Source organism: Lichtheimia ornata (assembly GCF_029851405.1).
Source record: "Lichtheimia ornata isolate CBS 291.66 chromosome Unknown scaffold00013, whole genome shotgun sequence".
Taxonomy (NCBI): Eukaryota; Fungi; Mucoromycota; class Mucoromycetes; order Mucorales; family Lichtheimiaceae; genus Lichtheimia; species Lichtheimia ornata.
Window position 1 is genome coordinate 277,673 of NW_026695333.1, and position 17,783 is coordinate 295,455.

The following is a 17,783-nucleotide window of genomic DNA, read 5'->3' on the forward strand; positions in this document are numbered from 1 at the left end:
CGAGTTGTCCACAATGAGAGTTCTCAAGACGTCTTTGCATTGCCTCTTTTGGGTATGGTGACAACAAAAGCGTATGGGTTGGTTTTACTTGTTATCTCACATTGCGTTATGGTAGGTTGAACATGTTGGATGATGGTACCTCTGGCAGCAACAAGTTACGGATCTCAAAGCAAGAATGTTGTTTGGTTGGCTCAATGGTATGCGTGGTATTGGATCTACAAAGCAAAACATGTTAATTAACGAGCCTTGCAATGAAACAGCAGCAGCACCTACTGGATGGCATGGATATACGGTTTCTATTCGAGGCAATGATGCTATATTGAGAAATACCACAAGGTAAGATGTTCATTATGATGGGATTGGTTGGATTCAAGTGAACTTACCAAACACCATACAGTGGCAGAGCCTCTTTCGGCGATACTATTATTATCAAGGCTGCACGTCAAGGATGTCATTGTATAGTACTGTGCTCTCCTGGGGAATTTTGGCCCGGAAACAGTGTGACTCAAGATGCGATGGCAAGGCCAATTTGAAAAGGCATCCGCTGTGCACACGGCCTCCATCCAAGTACGGCTATTGATTTCCTTGCCTACAGAGAGAAGGTGGATATCTCTTATGATGCCAATTTCAGGATCCAATGAGAGTATAGTACATATGGTGGCATACCTTGACGCTGCAGATTGATTATTGTATTGCCTTCGATGGTGTATTTGGTTGCAATTCCTTGTGATTACCATGGCTCAGGTATGTATGACTCTCATGCTTTTTGGGGACCTTTGCTGAAACGCCTACCATTATTATTTAGAGGGACCATTGCAGAGAGCTACTTGTCTTTTGGTGCTTTGAAGTTTACAAGATCACAGCTATGATTGCTAAGTATTGTTGGATGAGTTTGGACAATTGTTTATGGTGCATCTTTTATAGGTGAATCATGTCAGCCATGGGGAAATGTTTATGTCTTTGGTGGTGTCAACCTTTATTGCGTCTCGGGTGGTTGGTTACCAAGCAATGGGCGATTTCTCTGGAGAATGTCAGCCAAGTCTTTTATGAGTGGATTGTATCAGCAACAAACAACAGCATCCATATCGTTGGTTCCATATCAAGCTTTATCCCATCATCTGGTTCTTCTCGTTATCGGCAATTCGGTGGGCATCCTGAAATGAAGGTCTCTTATCGATTGATCACATCAGCAACAAGGAACAACTTGTATATCTTTGATATCAGCAAGCTTTCTATCTCTTGGTGGTTCTGGTTATTGGCGATTCCTTTGATGGATCTCTACAACTATACGTGTCTTATGGATGGATCATGTCATCAACAAGCGATGAGAGTCCGCGTTGACATCTTTGGTGTTACCAAGGTCATTTATGCATCTCCTCAAGGCATTCATCGTCAAGCTGCATTCGATTTCCAATGAAAAACGATTGCCATTCACATCGCTCTTTAGCCATATGTACGTCACTCCGCAGCTAGGATCTGGTTTGGGCTTTTCGATGCACAATGCTTTCTCGATTTGCATGTGGTCTTGGGCAGCAAGGATTGTCACGTTGTCTCTCTTTGTAAGGGCTCTTCGGCATCATGTAAGTATGCTCTCTTTGGTGGTATCAATATTACTCAATCTTCTCACTGCATATGCCCATAAAGTATCGTTCCATCGCTTTCGAGCCGAGTGCCACCGTAGCGGGCCTTATCAACAAGCGGACGATTGCAAAGAATCGGCTTGATTTGGATATCAGCAGGATTTCGTGCATATGGCTATCATTGTAAATAGTGATCCATTCGTTTCCACAACGCCTGCCAACCTCTTCGTTTACTATAGTATGTGGTCTATTCAGCAACTCACTTGTCTTCTGGTGAATTGGGATTGCTATGGATGCAGCTGTCATTGGATGCCAACATGTTGACGTGCATATGGCTATCATTGGTAGATAGTGTTCCGTTCTCTTCTTCAACGCCTGCCAACCTCCTCTTTTATTATAGGATGTGGGCTATTCAGCAAGCTACTTGTCTTCTGGTGCATTGGGATTTCTATGGATGCAGCTGTATTGGTAAATAATGATCCATTCTTTCTTTCAATGCCTACTAACACCCTCTTTCATGTGGGTTATTCAGCGAGCTACTTGTCTTGTTCCCTTTGGATTCTTGATGGATGCAGCTATCATTGGATGTCGACAGGGTTTTATTCATATGGCTTTCATTGGTAAATAGTGTATGACCCGTTTTTTGGCTCCAATCCCAACCAACCCCCTCTTCTATTATTATAGTATGTGGGATATTCAGTAAGCTGCTTGTATTTTGGTCCTTTGGAATATTCATGTCAGGGTCAAAGAGCAACGTCTACAGCATCCTTCAGTGTCAGCTTGCCTTATTACATCGTTCGATGGTTTTCGTTACTGTACCACCTATTGGAAACTTCCTTTTATAAGCATCTGCAGCGGCAAGGCAACAAGTTCGATACCTTTTGGTGTCGCCAAGTTTTATCTCGTCTTATTGTGGTCCTAGTTGTTGACAACCCTTCAATGGATATCCTGCTACGCATGCCTGTTATCGGTGGATCATATCAGCTACAAACAAGAAGCAGCAATGAACAACAGAACCCACATCTTTAGTGTCAACAACATTCATTTGATCCTCTGGTGTTCTCGTTATTGGCCAATTGATTTCAAAAGCTCTCTTCACCGCACGTATCTTATGGATGTATCACATCAGCAACAAACAACAATGTCACGTGTCCTTTTGGTGATGTCAAGGTGTATCCATCTCTCATGGCATTCATCATCAAGTATCGCTTGGAGAAACGGCTATCAGAATTGGTCACTGTGTCGACATCTCTACAGCAAGGAAATGTGTTCTGATTACTGAGTGGCATCAAACATCGTGGATTCTCTTATGACACTGGCTAAGTATTGTTACCATTACCTCAAAGATAAATTAGTGATATGCAGTTTTATAGGCACATCATTCCGTCAAGCTATAATTTCGCATGCTCTTTGGTGCCATCAAAGTCTCTCCTTACAGCTGTCAATGGCGAATCCTATTGAATTGGAAGACGAAGGTCAACATTTGAATTTGGGTGGGTGTCTCAGAAGCAAGCAAGCGATCTCTATCTTATAGTTGTGGTTGTCAAGGATACCGTTTCCATGGTTTTGGAAATCAGCTCCCTGCAAGTCGTCTCTTTATCGGTGGACCTTCAGAGCAATGTTTTTATCGGTGCCATGGCGGATCTCATTCCTCAAGTACTTGTATGGATACCTTGGACGTTCTCTTACAAGTGAACATTCTCATGTGTACTATTTCATCAAGACCGGATTTATTTGTTGCAGTGCATGATGCGTCTCTCCTGACGCCTACCCAAGAAGGTCGCTTGATGGCAGCTACTACTGATATGGCGGATGTTTATTTGCTATGGGTAGAACGGGATGGTGCCTTACTCTTTTGTGTAAAGCATCGTTGGTAGCTATGATTCATTTGCGACAGTGTGGTCAGCCCTATCATGGCCCTATCAATTGCATTTGAGGATTACTGCCTTAGCCGTTGGAAGTTAGACTGCTACTCAGTGGCCTTGTGGTAGATATGGGATCATGTATTGCTTTTCGCTCTTATGGGTCGGCCTCTGTGGGCGTGGGATGCTATCCTTTTATCAGACCGAACATGTTGGCTCGAGCAGCACCTATAGAAGATGCTGTTGTTTACAATGGCAGCCCCCGTTATCCGGCTTGGTGCACCGTAGGGGAGAGGGTGACGGCAAAGCCTTCGCGTGGCCATCCTTGTCAGTACATGGGTTTCCATGGAAGCTAATTTGCCACCTTATCATTTATATATTTATTACGCATTCATGAGCATCACTAACATATCAAAGACCTCACGTTTGATTGTAAAGTTTAGAGATACAGACACCTTTATGTTTTACCTATGCTGTAAGCGTGATGGAGTTGCTTTTTTCTAATGGATGGTGTCGGCTGCATGAACAGAAAGATGAAGAGCTGCTGAGTGTAATGGCACGTGGTAGTTACACACGAAGATCCTTGACAAGTTATTGCACACATGGATCATGATCATGATTGCCTTGAGGAAGGTAAGTAAGTATACAACATCCAATAGTGAAGGTGTGTCAATGTTTGTGTATGGCAATAATGGCTCCATATCGCATTTGGATTCTGCGGGAGTGTCGAGCTGCATAAAAAGTGACGCGCACGGACCATGCTTGATGCCTTCACAGCCGGGTTAGAAAGTTACGAGGGCATGCATAATGCAATAAAACATTATAGTGTATGGGTATGTATTTGATTGGTAATGTAGAATTCACGTTGCTTTAAGCAGAGATCAAACCACTCTTTATTCATGACGCATTCGTTGGATGGGCATTGCTATTTGAGAGCCACATACATAATGCTGGATCAACAACAATACCAGCAGCAGTACACGATGATGATGTATATTAACGATGCTTTTATTCCTGAATACCCTATACTTTTACTGCAACCATATTCATCATAGCCATACAAGAGCAACACGTTATGACTTTGGGGCAAGTGGTGTTGTGTGGAAGCTCTCGATTCAAGCCGCGAATCTCAAAGTCTGGCGCCTTAGCCATTAGAGGGAGCATTCGGCCAATGGGAAGGCCTCAATTTGAAGTCCAGTTGCGTCGCGTCCAGAAACAAATTGCTGCGGATCACCCTGGCAACCTCCACCTTTTTGCTCTCAACTCAATCGATCGACTCGCATGGCGTGCGTGCTTTTCCTACTATCACGATGTTTTGGCCAAAGTAAGTTGTTTCTATCTTTTCGTTGTGTTGCTTGTAATACTCACATGCCTTGTTTGCAGCGACTTGGGGGACCTAATGGCGTGCATTGGAAACTCTTTGCCCCCTCACCAGCCCGGTTTCCACACAAGGCTTCCATGAATCCCAGCAGATCTTGATACGGAGGTAGCGAGGATGTTGGCCATCCCTCGTAAACTGGCTGCCCACCACGTGTCGGCGTGTTGTATCGGCGTTTGGCCGAGGACGAAACGCAGACCGGTAGCAGTGTCCAGGGTGCACTAATAAAAGACCGCTATCCAAAGATACCAACAAGTGGCTCTTGTTTGGGTAATGCCAAAGGATTCATTGGAAGGAAACTAGGAGGGAAGATAAGTATTCTTTCACCTATTTGCTCTCGCTCACAAGAAACATGCTACACTTTTCTCTATATCAAAGACACAAGCATGGTTTCTTCCAAACGAGGTTTTGGCGCGTCAAGTCCCGGCACCTTAAAGTGGCATGTACAAGCGGCCTCGTCGACCTGGAATTGGTGCCTACAGGTAGAGGTTGGGGATGGTTGAGTAGCGACCTTCTCGTTGGTCATCCCTGTGAGTACTGAAGTCTTGGCTTTAGGAAACCAACAGCTACTTGTTTATTCTAGTACATATCGTAATCATTATAAACCATGTTCTTTGATTAATTAAACATACATCCTTGTCTTTGCATGTCTGATACTGTAACGCACTATCAAGTACGTAAATTGAAAATGAAAACTCACGATCCTAGCGATGTTGTTATGGTGTGCTCATCTTATCTACTGTATCCATGTTGTCGTGGTATCGATGCCATCATTACCAAGTTTCATTCCATGCATTGTTTTATATGTAACCAAGTCTTTACTTTTATCCTGCAACCAAGACACAATGCTGTTGAAATCATCCAAGTGGAACAGCTGCCCACATCGATCATTAAGTTACTGTATCATTGCGCTTGATCCAGATGAAAAATAGAGTGCTTATCCTTATTACAAAACCGATCAAAGAGCCACTTTTATTATCCCATCATCTAAGCTATAATCCACAAGCAACAATAAGAAGGGAATAAGCTACATAGATAATTGCATATACATATTGATCGGTCACTCATCCTGAAACTCAATGCAGGGATCACTTCACTTTTCTCTTCTCAAGGTCTTCCCACTTCCCACTCCTCCTTATTGTATCACAAAAGCCATGTACTTCTTGCATGACCGATAACCGGACCACCTTTATTATTCCATCTTCGAAGCAAAAGTATGTAATCCACAAGCTAGCAAAGTCCAAGCGTGTAATAAACAATGCTTTATTTCATCTAGCTATCTTGCTACATTGCCACCACCGTCTTCGTAGTCGTCCTCCGTCATCATTCGTACTCGTACTCGTACTCGTCACCAGCCGTCAATCTCATCCGCCACACCAACATCCAAAAACACACAAGTTGAAAAGTGTGAGATCTTGCAGGCTTCCTTTTGAATCTCGTTGTCGTTATCATTGTCATTGTTGTGAATGTGGTAATCATCGTAATGGTCGTCTCTATAAGTAAAAAGCAGCCAAGTTAGACCATCTGATACCGGGAATGATGACGATTTGACGTACCGCTGGGCGATCCTCTCAAAGGAAGAAAGCAAATCAGAAGGAATCCACAAACCAAATCACCACCATACGAGCAACGTCGGGCGATCCATTGTTCTTGAGAAAGCACTGCACGAATCACGCAAGGCCAATTCGATCCAGGGCAAGGAAGGACATCACTTACGTAGAGTCCAGGCTCATAGTTGTTCTCATTCATCCTCTCCAAAGAAAGAATGATCCCCAATCCTTCCAATCATTTCCCACCTCATGAAAAGAAATCCTCAAGGGAAAGAACGACCCTATCACGAGAAGAGCGTGTTGGTTAAACACATTCACAAGCTGTTGCAAATCCCCTTTTACCTCAACACGGTGACCATGCTCTTCCAAAAATCCATCGTCATCGACCCATCAACTCAAACGCAGGCCTATAGAGCCCTGGACGCGTTCCAAGAAGCTTTTCCAGCACACTTGGCTAGTGCAGAGCGACGCAGCGGCCACTTGATACAGGCTGGGACTTGAACCCAAAGAGATGATGATGATGATGCCCCAAGTTGCATTGCCTGACCAAAGAAACCTATTCAATTCATTATTAGCACACACGTACAATAAACACCTTTTTCATTGTTTGTTTCATTGTACTTGCCTTTTCCATATACACAAAGACCCGTTGTTGTTGGTTACTGGAAACCGAAAACCATGGTGTAGTATAATTGAGCCGAAACAAAACGCCAAACCAACCAACGTCTTGAAACCAAACATGCCCTTTATATAAGCTGACACGTCAATGGAACCAATTCGGTTGCAACATTGGGCTCGGAATGTACCTGCTGACACCAAGCATAGAGTGGGAATAGCAACGAACAAGAGGAAGCAACGATATCGCCATGGCAACCACCAACCACCAATCACGCTCACTCCCTGACAATGGATGTTCAGAACTACATTAATGCCTCACAGCCAACAAGAGCACTCTTTTACAATACATTACCTTGATCGGGATGTCGTGAATGGGATAAAAGTAGAGGAGGGAGAAAGAAAAGAGAAAGCGTTGTCTCAAGTCGTGAAGCTACCGTCCCCAAGTTTAAATCCCCTACTGCTATCACACTGAGGCCTCTCAATGACCCCACACACACCATCCACCCAAACACACAACTCACCGATCATTATCATCACCATCACGATAGACAATAAGTACACGTAAATAAAAGAAATGGTCCTCACGTATAGCAAAAGGGTGTGTGTCATTTTACAATTTACATGATAATGTTGGTCCAACAACAGCCATTGCCTTTATACTACCAGGTTAGTTCGAATCATGAAAGTTCAATGATGGGAATGATGGGCTGGAGCAGGACAATCGTTGATATGCATTGTATTGGTCAAAAATGGAGAATGGGAGGAATGGGCTATTAGCTGGCAGTTTACAAATAACTTTGCAAAATGATTTTTGTGAAATTGGATGATGTTTCTGTGTTTGAGCATTTTTCAGTCAAATCTCATCGGATCAAGAAAGTTGAATGATGGGCATGCTGGGCTGGAGCAGGACAATCGTTCGTATGCATTGGATTGGGGAACAAAGATGATTGGGAGGAATGGGCTATCAACTGGAAGTTCATCACAATGACAACAATGACAATGAAAGTACGATAACAATGAAATGCTAAAGATTATCGCAGATATTATTAATGCATGTATCACTCACATAATAAGGTCATCCATTATGATACTCACAACAACGTGAGCTTTAAAGTATTGGCAATCAAAGAAAGCTATTATGTATGGGAGGCGTGTGAATACAAAGAATGATAGATGTATGTTGGGTATGATGCATTTATTGATAAAGTGGAGAGGATATCAGTAACTCATTAGTCAAGCTACTAAGCGTAATGTTGCCCATGCATAAATCGGCAAAGCATAACCAAATTAGGACTGACGCCTACCACAGTATTCTTTTGCAGTCATTCATCGTTGCTGTCCCATAGGCACATCCTATCACCAAAAGGTATTGGCAGGTATCTTTTGTACGTGAATGATTGGTGCACCCTTTGGCCTGAGTCCATTCGACACTTTGGGGTATCCATCCAACTGCATGAGGACTTTAATTTTCTCTACAAACTCATTTTGGTTGAGTACGCCTTCTCTCCGCAACCAGCTACCTCCTTTCTTTTTTCGATGCCTGAGAAACGATCCCGAGACAGACGAAAAGATCGCCGTAAAGTAGGTCCATTCACTGTGCAGTTCTTATTATGAAGATGGTGCCAAGGTTACCACAGCGATTGACGTACTCCATTGTCTCCAGCAAAATAGCAACGATCATGAACGACAGTTTATTCAAGCTCCTGTCATTTTGGAACGACGCGATCGTAGTGCTCCAACAGCAGCAGAACACAGCACCAGTGAAGCGACACCTGTTATCATGAAGCACAATGATAAGACGCCACCACGAGTTGTTGCCAAACCATCCCAGTCATCATCATCATCATCATCACCATTATCGCCTTCAGGAACATCCTCCTCGCAACCGCCAGCAAATGAAATGCCAGGGAAAGCATCTATACCATTGTTAGATCGTCGTCATGGAAGAATGTCATCCGATGCAGTGATCAAAGTAAGTATGATGAACATGGATGGATCAAGGAGCATGGTTTATTCAGGCTGTGGGCTATAGCTACTTGGAGACCATCCAGGACACTTTGTCGTTGGTGTTGTTGGAAAGCAAGGGGTTGGCAAATCAACAGTGTTATCCTACTTGACGCATCAGCCTTCAAATGTAAGTATCGTGGACATGGTGGTGATCTTGGTGTTATTTGGATAATGGGCTTATGCAATGAGAACATAGGCTTTTTCGATCCAATCCATTGAATCAGTGGCCTATAGTCGACATCAAACAGTTGGCATTGACGTTTTTATTACCCCTGAAAGAACAATCCTTCTCGACACCGAGGTAAGTTGACTCTATCAATCTATAATAGTTCTCATATTTACACTCTTCATTAGCCTATTTTAAGCTGCTCCGTTTTGGATGAAGCACTAAGATCGACCTCGATGGATGGTTTACACCCCGAACTTTGGCTAGAACGAGAAGTAAGTATTATCACTCCTGGGAGAAGATGCAAGTTTAACATGTTGTGGATAGTCGCTTTACAATTTGGTGTTTATGCTCTCTGTTTGCAACGTCGTATTGGTGGTTTCGGAAGGAATGCAACTTGACGTTGCCATGTTGCGATACCTAAAACGGGCCGAGTTGCTCAAGTTCTCATTGCCTGATTTCCCATTGATACCCGCAGCCACTTTTGGTCAAGCACAACCTGATATGAATTATTATCCTGATATCGGTAAGATGATGGATTTGCCACATCGGCATATGCATAATGACTTAAACCTTCGTATAGTATTTGTATGCAACAAATGTCGCGATTGGGAGCTTCAATGGCAGCAATACAATGATATGCAAGCCCTTCTCGGTAACATCTTTGCAGATTCCAGTCTCAAGACATCAGGTATGGTATTGTATTCACACGTATGATTATACCTATACTGAAAAATCTGGTTATCAGGCTTGGTATCGTTCAGCAATGTGCTTCCCGCTTTCAAATTATCGCATCATGGTCCTGAGCAGAATCTATTTTTATTGCCGTATGATCCAAATCACGGACAATCGTCAATCAGAGATCCACCCAAGGACATATGGAATGTATATGATGATGGATTGTGTGGTGTGGAATCCTTTCAAACATTGGTATCGGGTCTTCGTGAACAAATTTCAGCTGCACCAAGGAGATTGGGAAAAAAGGGCCAAGTATCTGAAAAGGATTGGCAAGTACTCTCTCACACACATCATTCGATGGGATAAAGACGTTGTATGCTAATTTAGGATCTTAGGTACAAGAATGCCATCAAGCTTTATGAGTTGGTACGCAAGTCAGAGTACATCAGCGATTATATTAGAGTGGCCATGAAGACAACACACAAGTGAGATTGGCATTAGGACCATGATCGGATTTTGCATGTTTAGCATAAGAGAGAGGATGGCTGGGTACAACACTCTTTCACTTCCAGGAATTGATCCATGATGGCAACAAGTGGAGATAGCTCAAGGAGGAGAAGACGAATGATAATGGACGACGTGGTTGCATAATGCTTTGTGCTAGTTTCAATGATCAATGACAATAAACACACAAGGTGCTGCTGCATTAGTATCTTGTAGCATTTATGCGGGTATTGCATGCAGGATTGTTTACATGCTTGTCGAAAATGTGTATTACATGTCATATTAGGCAATGAGCGTCTTTGTTCTCTTTCCCAATTCTATTTGATAGTTCTCTTGGATAAAGCTCCCTTTTATTTGATCCTTTCACATGGTGCTATCAACATCACCAGGAGACTCCTGAAACCGGGTGCATCATTTATCGGACGCTTGTCAACACTGCTTGCGTGTACGTGTTGTGATTCAGTCTCAGCGGCAGGACATCTCGGCTGTATCCACCTTACTTTACCTTCCACATACTCGTTACTTATGGATCGATTTCAACGATTGCTCGGATCAGCAGCTGGATTTGGCCAGGTACATGCGTTTGACGATCGCCTCTTTATTGCATTCAGCATCTCTAAGACAATGGGACCATAGGCTCCACAACCTGGTGTTGATCTAGACATTGTCGACAATGCCGAAACCGTACACATTTCTTCCTTGGCGTTGCTCAAGGTACGCTGTTACTCGATAAACATAGATATGTATGATGTTCTAACGCGACTTTTATAGATGCTTAAACATGGTAAAGCTCGAAACCAATCAACCTTTTTCTATATGCAGCCTTGTTGACTCGCCTGGTCATTGTAGGTCGTGCCGGTGTGCCTATGGAAGTGATGGGTCTTATGCTTGGCGAGTTTGTTGACGATTACACTGTACGCGTGGTGGATGTCTTTGCTATGCCCCAGAGTGGTACCGGTGTTTCGGTCGAAGCTGTTGATCCTGTTTTCCAAACCAACATGTTGGACATGCTCAAGCAGACTGGCAGGTATGCATGGATAGGATGAACTTTTTGGAAGGATATGCAACTCAAAGTTGGGGATTATTTAGACCTGAAATGGTTGTTGGTTGGTATCATTCACATCCTGGTTTTGGTTGTTGGCTGTCAAGCGTAGATGTCAATACACAGCAGGTAGGCGTCATGGGATCACACGTGTGTATGTATGAACCTTACTGATATTGTTTGTAATAGAGCTTTGAGCAATTGAATGCACGTGCTGTTGCCGTGGTGATTGATCCAATCCAATCTGTCAAGGGCAAGGTTGTCATCGATGCATTCCGCACCATCAATCCCCAAACCGCCATGCTCGGCCAAGAGGCTCGGCAAACTACATCCAATATCGGCCATCTGAACAAACCATCGATTCAGGTACACACATTGTATAGTTTAAGGCGAGTCACGTATTGACAACAATTACAATAGGCACTTATCCACGGATTGAATCGACACTACTATTCCCTAGCCATCGACTATCGCAAGAATGAATTGGAGGAAAAAATGCTGCTTAACCTTAACAAGAAGAATTGGACACATGGATTGACTCTGCAAAACTTTACTGAACATTCCGAAGCAAATGGAGAGGATGCCAAAGTAAGTCATGCTTGGAATGCTGCTGCCGCCATGATGAGGTATGCTGACACACATACGCTCGCTCTCGTTTTGTAGAAAATGTTGGCTCTTGCTGAAGCATACAACAAATCTGTACAAGAAGAATTGACCATGACACCTGAACAGCTCAAGACCCGACATGTTGGCAAACAAGATCCAAAGCGGCATTTGGAGGATGCTGTCGAGAAGGTTATGGGAGACAATATTGTAATGGCATTAGGATCTATGATTGATAGTGTCAGCTTTTAATGAAGATAGATGTAAATCATTGTTATTTCATTGGGGAATGCTCGTTGATGGTGGTGGTGATGGTGAGGATCAAAGGTTTCATAAGCATAAATAGATGGGGTTATGTATGTGGAGCATGTCACTATTACACATTCATTGAGACGGCTTATAAAAGGACGACATAAGATATAGATAGATGCTTCCTTCTTATTTGTACATTGGTGCATGAAAATGATGTAATAGTATGCTGGCTTGTCATCAAAAGACAAGTTAAAAGATCAATAAAAGAGATATCACTGTTCGAATACCAATAGACATACGACCAATATCATCAAAGGATATGCTTCGATCATGCCATTTGAACGTCAAGGATGTCCTAAAATATGCTAGCCAACTTTGGGCTGTGCGCGGAGCTAAATGGTTACACAAGCATATGAGCATGTGACACACTACGCGAATTAAGTACAATGCGCAATAACGGATTTACTAAGGTCGGGAAGCTATGTACTATATCTGACTACTGTACGCCACTTGATAGGGCTAGACATCCTTCATAAAAGTGTTTCTAAGAAAAGGAGAGAAGGATTGAATTAGAACAATGGGTAAAGTTGTCTTTGTAACACGCTTTGGCATTGCAGCATTATTGATCAAAGGTTTGTTGCAGTAAGCAAGGCGACACAAAATGAGGCAAAATGAAAAACTTTTTTCATTCTTTTTTCTCCTTTTTCTCTCTAACAGAACAACTACAACCTGCTTGCTTTGTTGGCCGCTCTCTCTCCGTTGTTCAAGAGCAGAAAAAACCTACATTTTCACGCCAAGCAGCAGCAGCAGCACTTTTTTTTTCAGCTTTCACCCCCTTCCTTTCCTTTATGATACATGAGCTTCTCAACTGAGATTCCGATACCATTGCTCGTCAATGAGGTAACAACATTCAGCTTCATTGTCTTTGACATGTTCCAACATTACGTTTTCCTTCTTAGGGCACCAAAGATAGCAACCATCAAAGCCACGATAGCGTATTCAATGAAGGTGCCTGCTACACGGCTTTAGACTGTAGCATCTCTACAACCACGACAACCACCGAATCCGAGGAAAGAGAGGAGCATTCCACAGCACCCTATAGCTTTGATGTTGAGCATCCTAGTGAGCTTGGTATGTGGCATTAACGCGGAGACAAAGGGGTTGGTGGTGGTGTGGATGGAGGGAAAGGAATGCCGAAAAGTGGCAAAGTGCACTGTATCCATGGCAACAAAAGAGACTGATGATGGCTATGTTCTTTTTTTTTCTCAATCATTAGAATTACCCCATGTCTATGCTCGAGACTTTGCCTATCCTGAAGGAACCTCATTGCATTATGGCATTGTCGACCAAAAGCAGCAGCATCAGCAGCAACGGCGGGATTCTCAAGTGTCTCTCTCATCACCCGATTTTACTGGTTGCCAGGCACGCGCCCTTTACGATTTTGTACCTGAGACTGAGTACGAAATTGGCATGAATGAGGGCGACATTGTATGGGTGCAATATCGGCAATGCCCTGTAAGTGGATGGATTTCGGATGGATATAGTAGCAAACAGCGGTCTCACAAAATACATTATCTAGGGTTGGCTCGTCGCTGATGTGCAAAACGAAACGGGTCTCGTTCCTGAGTCATACGTTGATTTACTATGACAACATGATTCCTTGGCTCGCTCACTATTATCGCTCTCTTTCTCCCCTTCTCTACCACGTACAAAAAACACACACCCTTGTCTATCTATTTTGTCAACTTCTTTCCCCCCCATCGGTTCAACCGCACCCATCTTTTCTATTCTTAATGTGTATATTCTTTTTTCTTTGTTCGCTGTGAATCTTGTTTCCTTTTGTGATTTTGACATGTTGATAATTGAAAATGGTGTATACAGTGCTTGTGCGTGTGTGTGTGTTGCTGCATATATATACTCAAGAGGAGAATCTTCTATGCCCAACGCAGGGATCCGAGGAGCAGGAAATGTGTAATTGAAAAATATCCATTTTTGACAGGTGTATCTTGATGAGGAAGACCATCCAAGGAGATGAATGCCATCCACCCCTTTATATGATATCATTATCCGGATTGCTCTATATATATCCCTTAAAAGTTGGCTGCACTCCTTGTTTATGCAGCTATTAAGCATTTCATTGTTGTTTGAATGATACCCTCATTGTCCAGACCATTCGATTTTTAGACTAACGGGAGATCCAAAACGATGACAATCAATCATTATGGGGGGTGGGGAATGATCAGCAATAAAAATACTTTTAATTAGGGCATAGAACCATTCGTTGGCATGGATGTGTGTGTGTGTGCGTGAGTGAGAAACATTATAGCATAAAGTCGATGAGTCGTACTACTACTACTAGGGATATACGGTGTACACGGATGCTGGATTATGTGATGGGTGGTGCACAATGATAGCACATGAAAGGGAAGGAAACAATAGTGGCAAGTTATTAGAAAAGTAGAATGGGGCCATACAACGTAAAAAAAGGAAGTTGGCAAAAGAGAGATGATGGGTAGCATGGGGTGTTGGGTATACGTAAATTAATGGAAGCTCCAATAGCAATCGTCTCGAGACATGGTTGTTGTAGTGGATGCTGGGCTAGGAAGAATGACTGGGGAAAGACGAGTATCAATCTCTGAGTGGTATGCATACGCATTATCGATAACACAACAAAGTCGAGGGAGAGCTTGTGCTGGTGCTGGTGCTGATGTTGCTTCAGGCGTTGGGGGTGACAAAGGTGGTGGCGAGGATGGCATCCATGGATGAGCTTCTACAGTGGATGCTGTTGGTGATAGCATGGGTGGTAGTGGTTGTTGTTGCTGCATGGTAGTAGTACGGGAACGCGTTCTCAATGCTTGTCGTCGATTCTGAAACCATATTTGCACTGTTCTTGGTTTCATGCCAAGTTGCTTGCCAAGTTGCAACCGCATCTCCGTGGATGGAAATGATGTTTGACTAAACACCTTATTCAACACTTCAAGTTGCTCTGGAGTAGCCCTTTTTCGTTTTTCCTTGAGTTTTTTGGCAGACATCTTTTTCGTCGTTTTTTCAGTGGATGATGTTGTTGTTGTCTTGGGTGGCTCAGGTGATAGTAAGTTGTCAATGCACAGCACGGACTTTGTTGATTTGTCAGAAGTAAATAGCATTTTTGTGGAAGGTGAGTTAAAACAATGAAACAATGATGATCCAAAATGTACGAGGAAATGTGGAAGTGTCTTTTTATATAAGCTATGCAACAAGGTATTACACGCCCCATCCAAACGTAAATAATCATATGGATGTGTGTAGGCTTGGCTCTTGAATCTCCTTTCAAGGGTACCAGAGTAATAAAAAAAATGCTTGGTAACGCGATACGGGAAGAATGAATACTGCTTTCGCTCGATGCCAAAATGCCTTTTGACAGCAGACGCGAGAGAGAGAGAGAGAGAGAGAGAGAGAGGATCATGTCCCTATAATCCTCTCCGAGTAACTACTCCCAAATCCCTGGAAGACAGAATGCACTCTCCCCAAGGGAGCATGTTGGTCCAGATGAACTCGAGAACAAGCTAATAGCAGATATTATTACGTACCCATTTAACTTGCCAAAGCGTGAATAAGTAACCCCCCTGCAATCTTGATCTGTGCCTTAATGATGGTTATCAATGTAAGCAAAGGAAACCTGTTATCGCATCGGTTTCCCTACTACCTCACATTGGCCCCATTGTTTGTTATGCATGTCTATGATGGGAATAGGCGTCTTGTCTCCTCCCTTGATCCTTTGTTGGGTTGTCTCTTTGATCCTTCCTTCCCCTTCATTATCCTAAGGGGAATTTAAGGTTTGACATTAGCTACTATTTAAGTCCATCGCCCCCTTTGCCTTCTAGTGGACATGTCCAAAATGAGGCTGTGTGTGCATGAATTGGTTATTACAACCCACTGACATAACGTCACTCTCCCAAACTCGTATACACATCCCCTTCTTGATCTCCATAATCCATTGCATAGCCATCGTCGTCATCAATAGCATCATTCTCTCCCTCCTTTAGCTCCACATGACGACGGTGGCCATAGCAAACGACATACGTAATAATGATGAAATACGTTCCTATGTCACTCCTTTGAATACCCATTCATTTACATACACAGCGAATAAAAAAATAGAAGGACTTGTCATTGTGCCTCGTGAAGCGACGTCATAATGTTCCACGTTCTTTTACTCTGTTCTTTATCGAACGCTTTTTTTCTCTCTTCAACTACTACATTCATCTGCTGTTTCTGCTATCCTTTGTTCCCAGACACCAACGATGGGCTTGAATCCGAATGTGCGACTTTTGATCAAAGGTCTGGTTGAAGATGATAATGATGATGTTGCTGTTGGTCCACATCCCACACTATTTCGTCGTTGATGCTGCATGGGTGATGATGGTTGGCTGCTGCTACATCCACCATCGAATTGTCGTATCATTTCTTCAACACGCGATGATCGTCGTAGACGTACCAAGTCATATTCATAGGCTGATGTGGAACCAATGGAGCTCACAGAGAGTGAAGGTGATAAAGCGGGTGGGCTTATGGGTGAAGGTTCATCACGAAAGTAATAACGACGAGGGTGGTGTTGATGCACAGGAGTAGAGAACGACATGATAGGCGTGGGTGGTGGTGGACGCTTTGAGATGGGTGTTTTGGATGATGATGATGATTGTGCACCATGACGTTCAAGGCGTGATGTCCATTGTTGTTCCAAACGTGAATTCGTCAATGGAAAAAATGGCCCTGCTTCGGTACTTTTCGGCTCTTGTCCCACTGTATCAGCCGAGTCGAAGGATGATGACGATGATGTTGTTGGATGATCCATTTTTTCATTCATGATTGAACTATCATTTCGAATCGATAAAGGATGTTGCTTCTCTTCGGTCGACGTCGTCGACGTCGTTGTTTCTGATGATGATTCGGTTGTTTCACTTTGCATTGATTGTGTTGTGGTGGTGTCATCCTTTTGATTCAACTGTTCATTGGATAAGACATCAGCTGTTTTTGACGTATCAGGGCAATCGTTGATAGTGGATATAGACGATGTTGGGTGGTGTTGGTGATGGGTATGGTTGTCGTTGGATACACAGGGGTTGGCAGAAAGCAGCAGTAAAGGAGAACACTTTTTCAGGAGTGCCGTAATCGAAGGTCGAGTGGAATGAACAAGCTGGTTTACGAAGACGGCAATAATAAAAGCAATGACCAGCGAATCCAACAAACGAGTGAAAGTGTAGACGCCTGCAATGGGTGTAAAGAGAACATTAGCATTGATGCCAAGAACAAAACAGAAACAGCCGAGTGAATGTACCGTCGAGGAAATAGAAAACAAAAACTGCAATAACGAGTGGAAGGGTGGTTGCTTTAAATGTCATGGAAGTCTTGTCAGATGAAACAAGAAAGGGAAAGTGAATATGACATGAAAGAATAAAAAGAAGAGTTGTTATTACCAAGAAGAACAGGTGAGCTTGAATTTGATCTTTCTCTTTGGAGGAGGTGGATCGACGCGGGAGGGGTTATTGTTGTGCAAGGGATGT

The 17,783-nt window shown here is 43.1% G+C and overlaps 7 protein-coding genes across 7 annotated transcripts; 5 read left to right on the forward strand and 2 right to left on the reverse strand.

Annotated features, from left to right (window-relative positions):
- Positions 1-931: 931 nt before the first annotated feature.
- On the forward strand, positions 932-1,417 carry O0I10_003855 (uncharacterized protein; the record flags this gene model as incomplete). The annotated part of the gene is made up of 1 exon (XM_058483921.1): positions 932-1,417. One exon carries the CDS (start codon positions 932-934, stop codon positions 1,415-1,417), a length of 486 nt encoding a protein of 161 aa, XP_058345310.1.
- A 2,234-nt stretch (positions 1,418-3,651) lies between these two features.
- On the forward strand, positions 3,652-4,932 carry O0I10_003856 (uncharacterized protein; the record flags this gene model as incomplete). The annotated part of the gene is made up of 3 exons (XM_058483922.1): positions 3,652-3,773; positions 4,622-4,766; positions 4,915-4,932. The coding sequence occupies 3 exons, from the start codon at positions 3,652-3,654 to the stop codon at positions 4,930-4,932; spliced, it is 285 nt and encodes a 94-aa protein (XP_058345311.1).
- A 3,592-nt stretch (positions 4,933-8,524) lies between these two features.
- Positions 8,525-10,328, forward strand: O0I10_003857 (uncharacterized protein; the record flags this gene model as incomplete). Its single annotated transcript, XM_058483923.1, has 9 exons — positions 8,525-8,569; positions 8,652-8,960; positions 9,021-9,122; positions 9,192-9,296; positions 9,350-9,436; positions 9,489-9,687; positions 9,745-9,852; positions 9,910-10,168; positions 10,235-10,328. The coding sequence occupies 9 exons, from the start codon at positions 8,525-8,527 to the stop codon at positions 10,326-10,328; spliced, it is 1,308 nt and encodes a 435-aa protein (XP_058345312.1).
- Positions 10,329-10,868: 540 nt separating this feature from the next.
- On the forward strand, positions 10,869-12,240 carry O0I10_003858 (26S proteasome non-ATPase regulatory subunit 14; the record flags this gene model as incomplete). The annotated part of the gene is made up of 8 exons (XM_058483924.1): positions 10,869-10,916; positions 10,980-11,057; positions 11,115-11,127; positions 11,193-11,370; positions 11,433-11,514; positions 11,575-11,751; positions 11,806-11,973; positions 12,049-12,240. 8 exons carry the CDS (start codon positions 10,869-10,871, stop codon positions 12,238-12,240), a joined length of 936 nt encoding a protein of 311 aa, XP_058345313.1.
- Positions 12,241-13,095: 855 nt separating this feature from the next.
- Positions 13,096-13,888, forward strand: O0I10_003859 (uncharacterized protein; the record flags this gene model as incomplete). The annotated part of the gene is made up of 4 exons (XM_058483925.1): positions 13,096-13,140; positions 13,200-13,371; positions 13,517-13,755; positions 13,820-13,888. 4 exons carry the CDS (start codon positions 13,096-13,098, stop codon positions 13,886-13,888), a joined length of 525 nt encoding a protein of 174 aa, XP_058345314.1.
- An 892-nt stretch (positions 13,889-14,780) lies between these two features.
- On the reverse strand, positions 14,781-15,386 carry O0I10_003860 (uncharacterized protein; the record flags this gene model as incomplete). The annotated part of the gene is made up of 1 exon (XM_058483926.1): positions 14,781-15,386. One exon carries the CDS (start codon positions 15,384-15,386, stop codon positions 14,781-14,783), a length of 606 nt encoding a protein of 201 aa, XP_058345315.1.
- A 1,082-nt stretch (positions 15,387-16,468) lies between these two features.
- O0I10_003861 (uncharacterized protein) lies at positions 16,469-17,621 on the reverse strand (the record flags this gene model as incomplete). The annotated part of the gene is made up of 2 exons (XM_058483927.1): positions 16,469-17,487; positions 17,558-17,621. 2 exons carry the CDS (start codon positions 17,619-17,621, stop codon positions 16,469-16,471), a joined length of 1,083 nt encoding a protein of 360 aa, XP_058345316.1.
- Between the last annotated feature and the right edge of the window lie 162 nt (positions 17,622-17,783).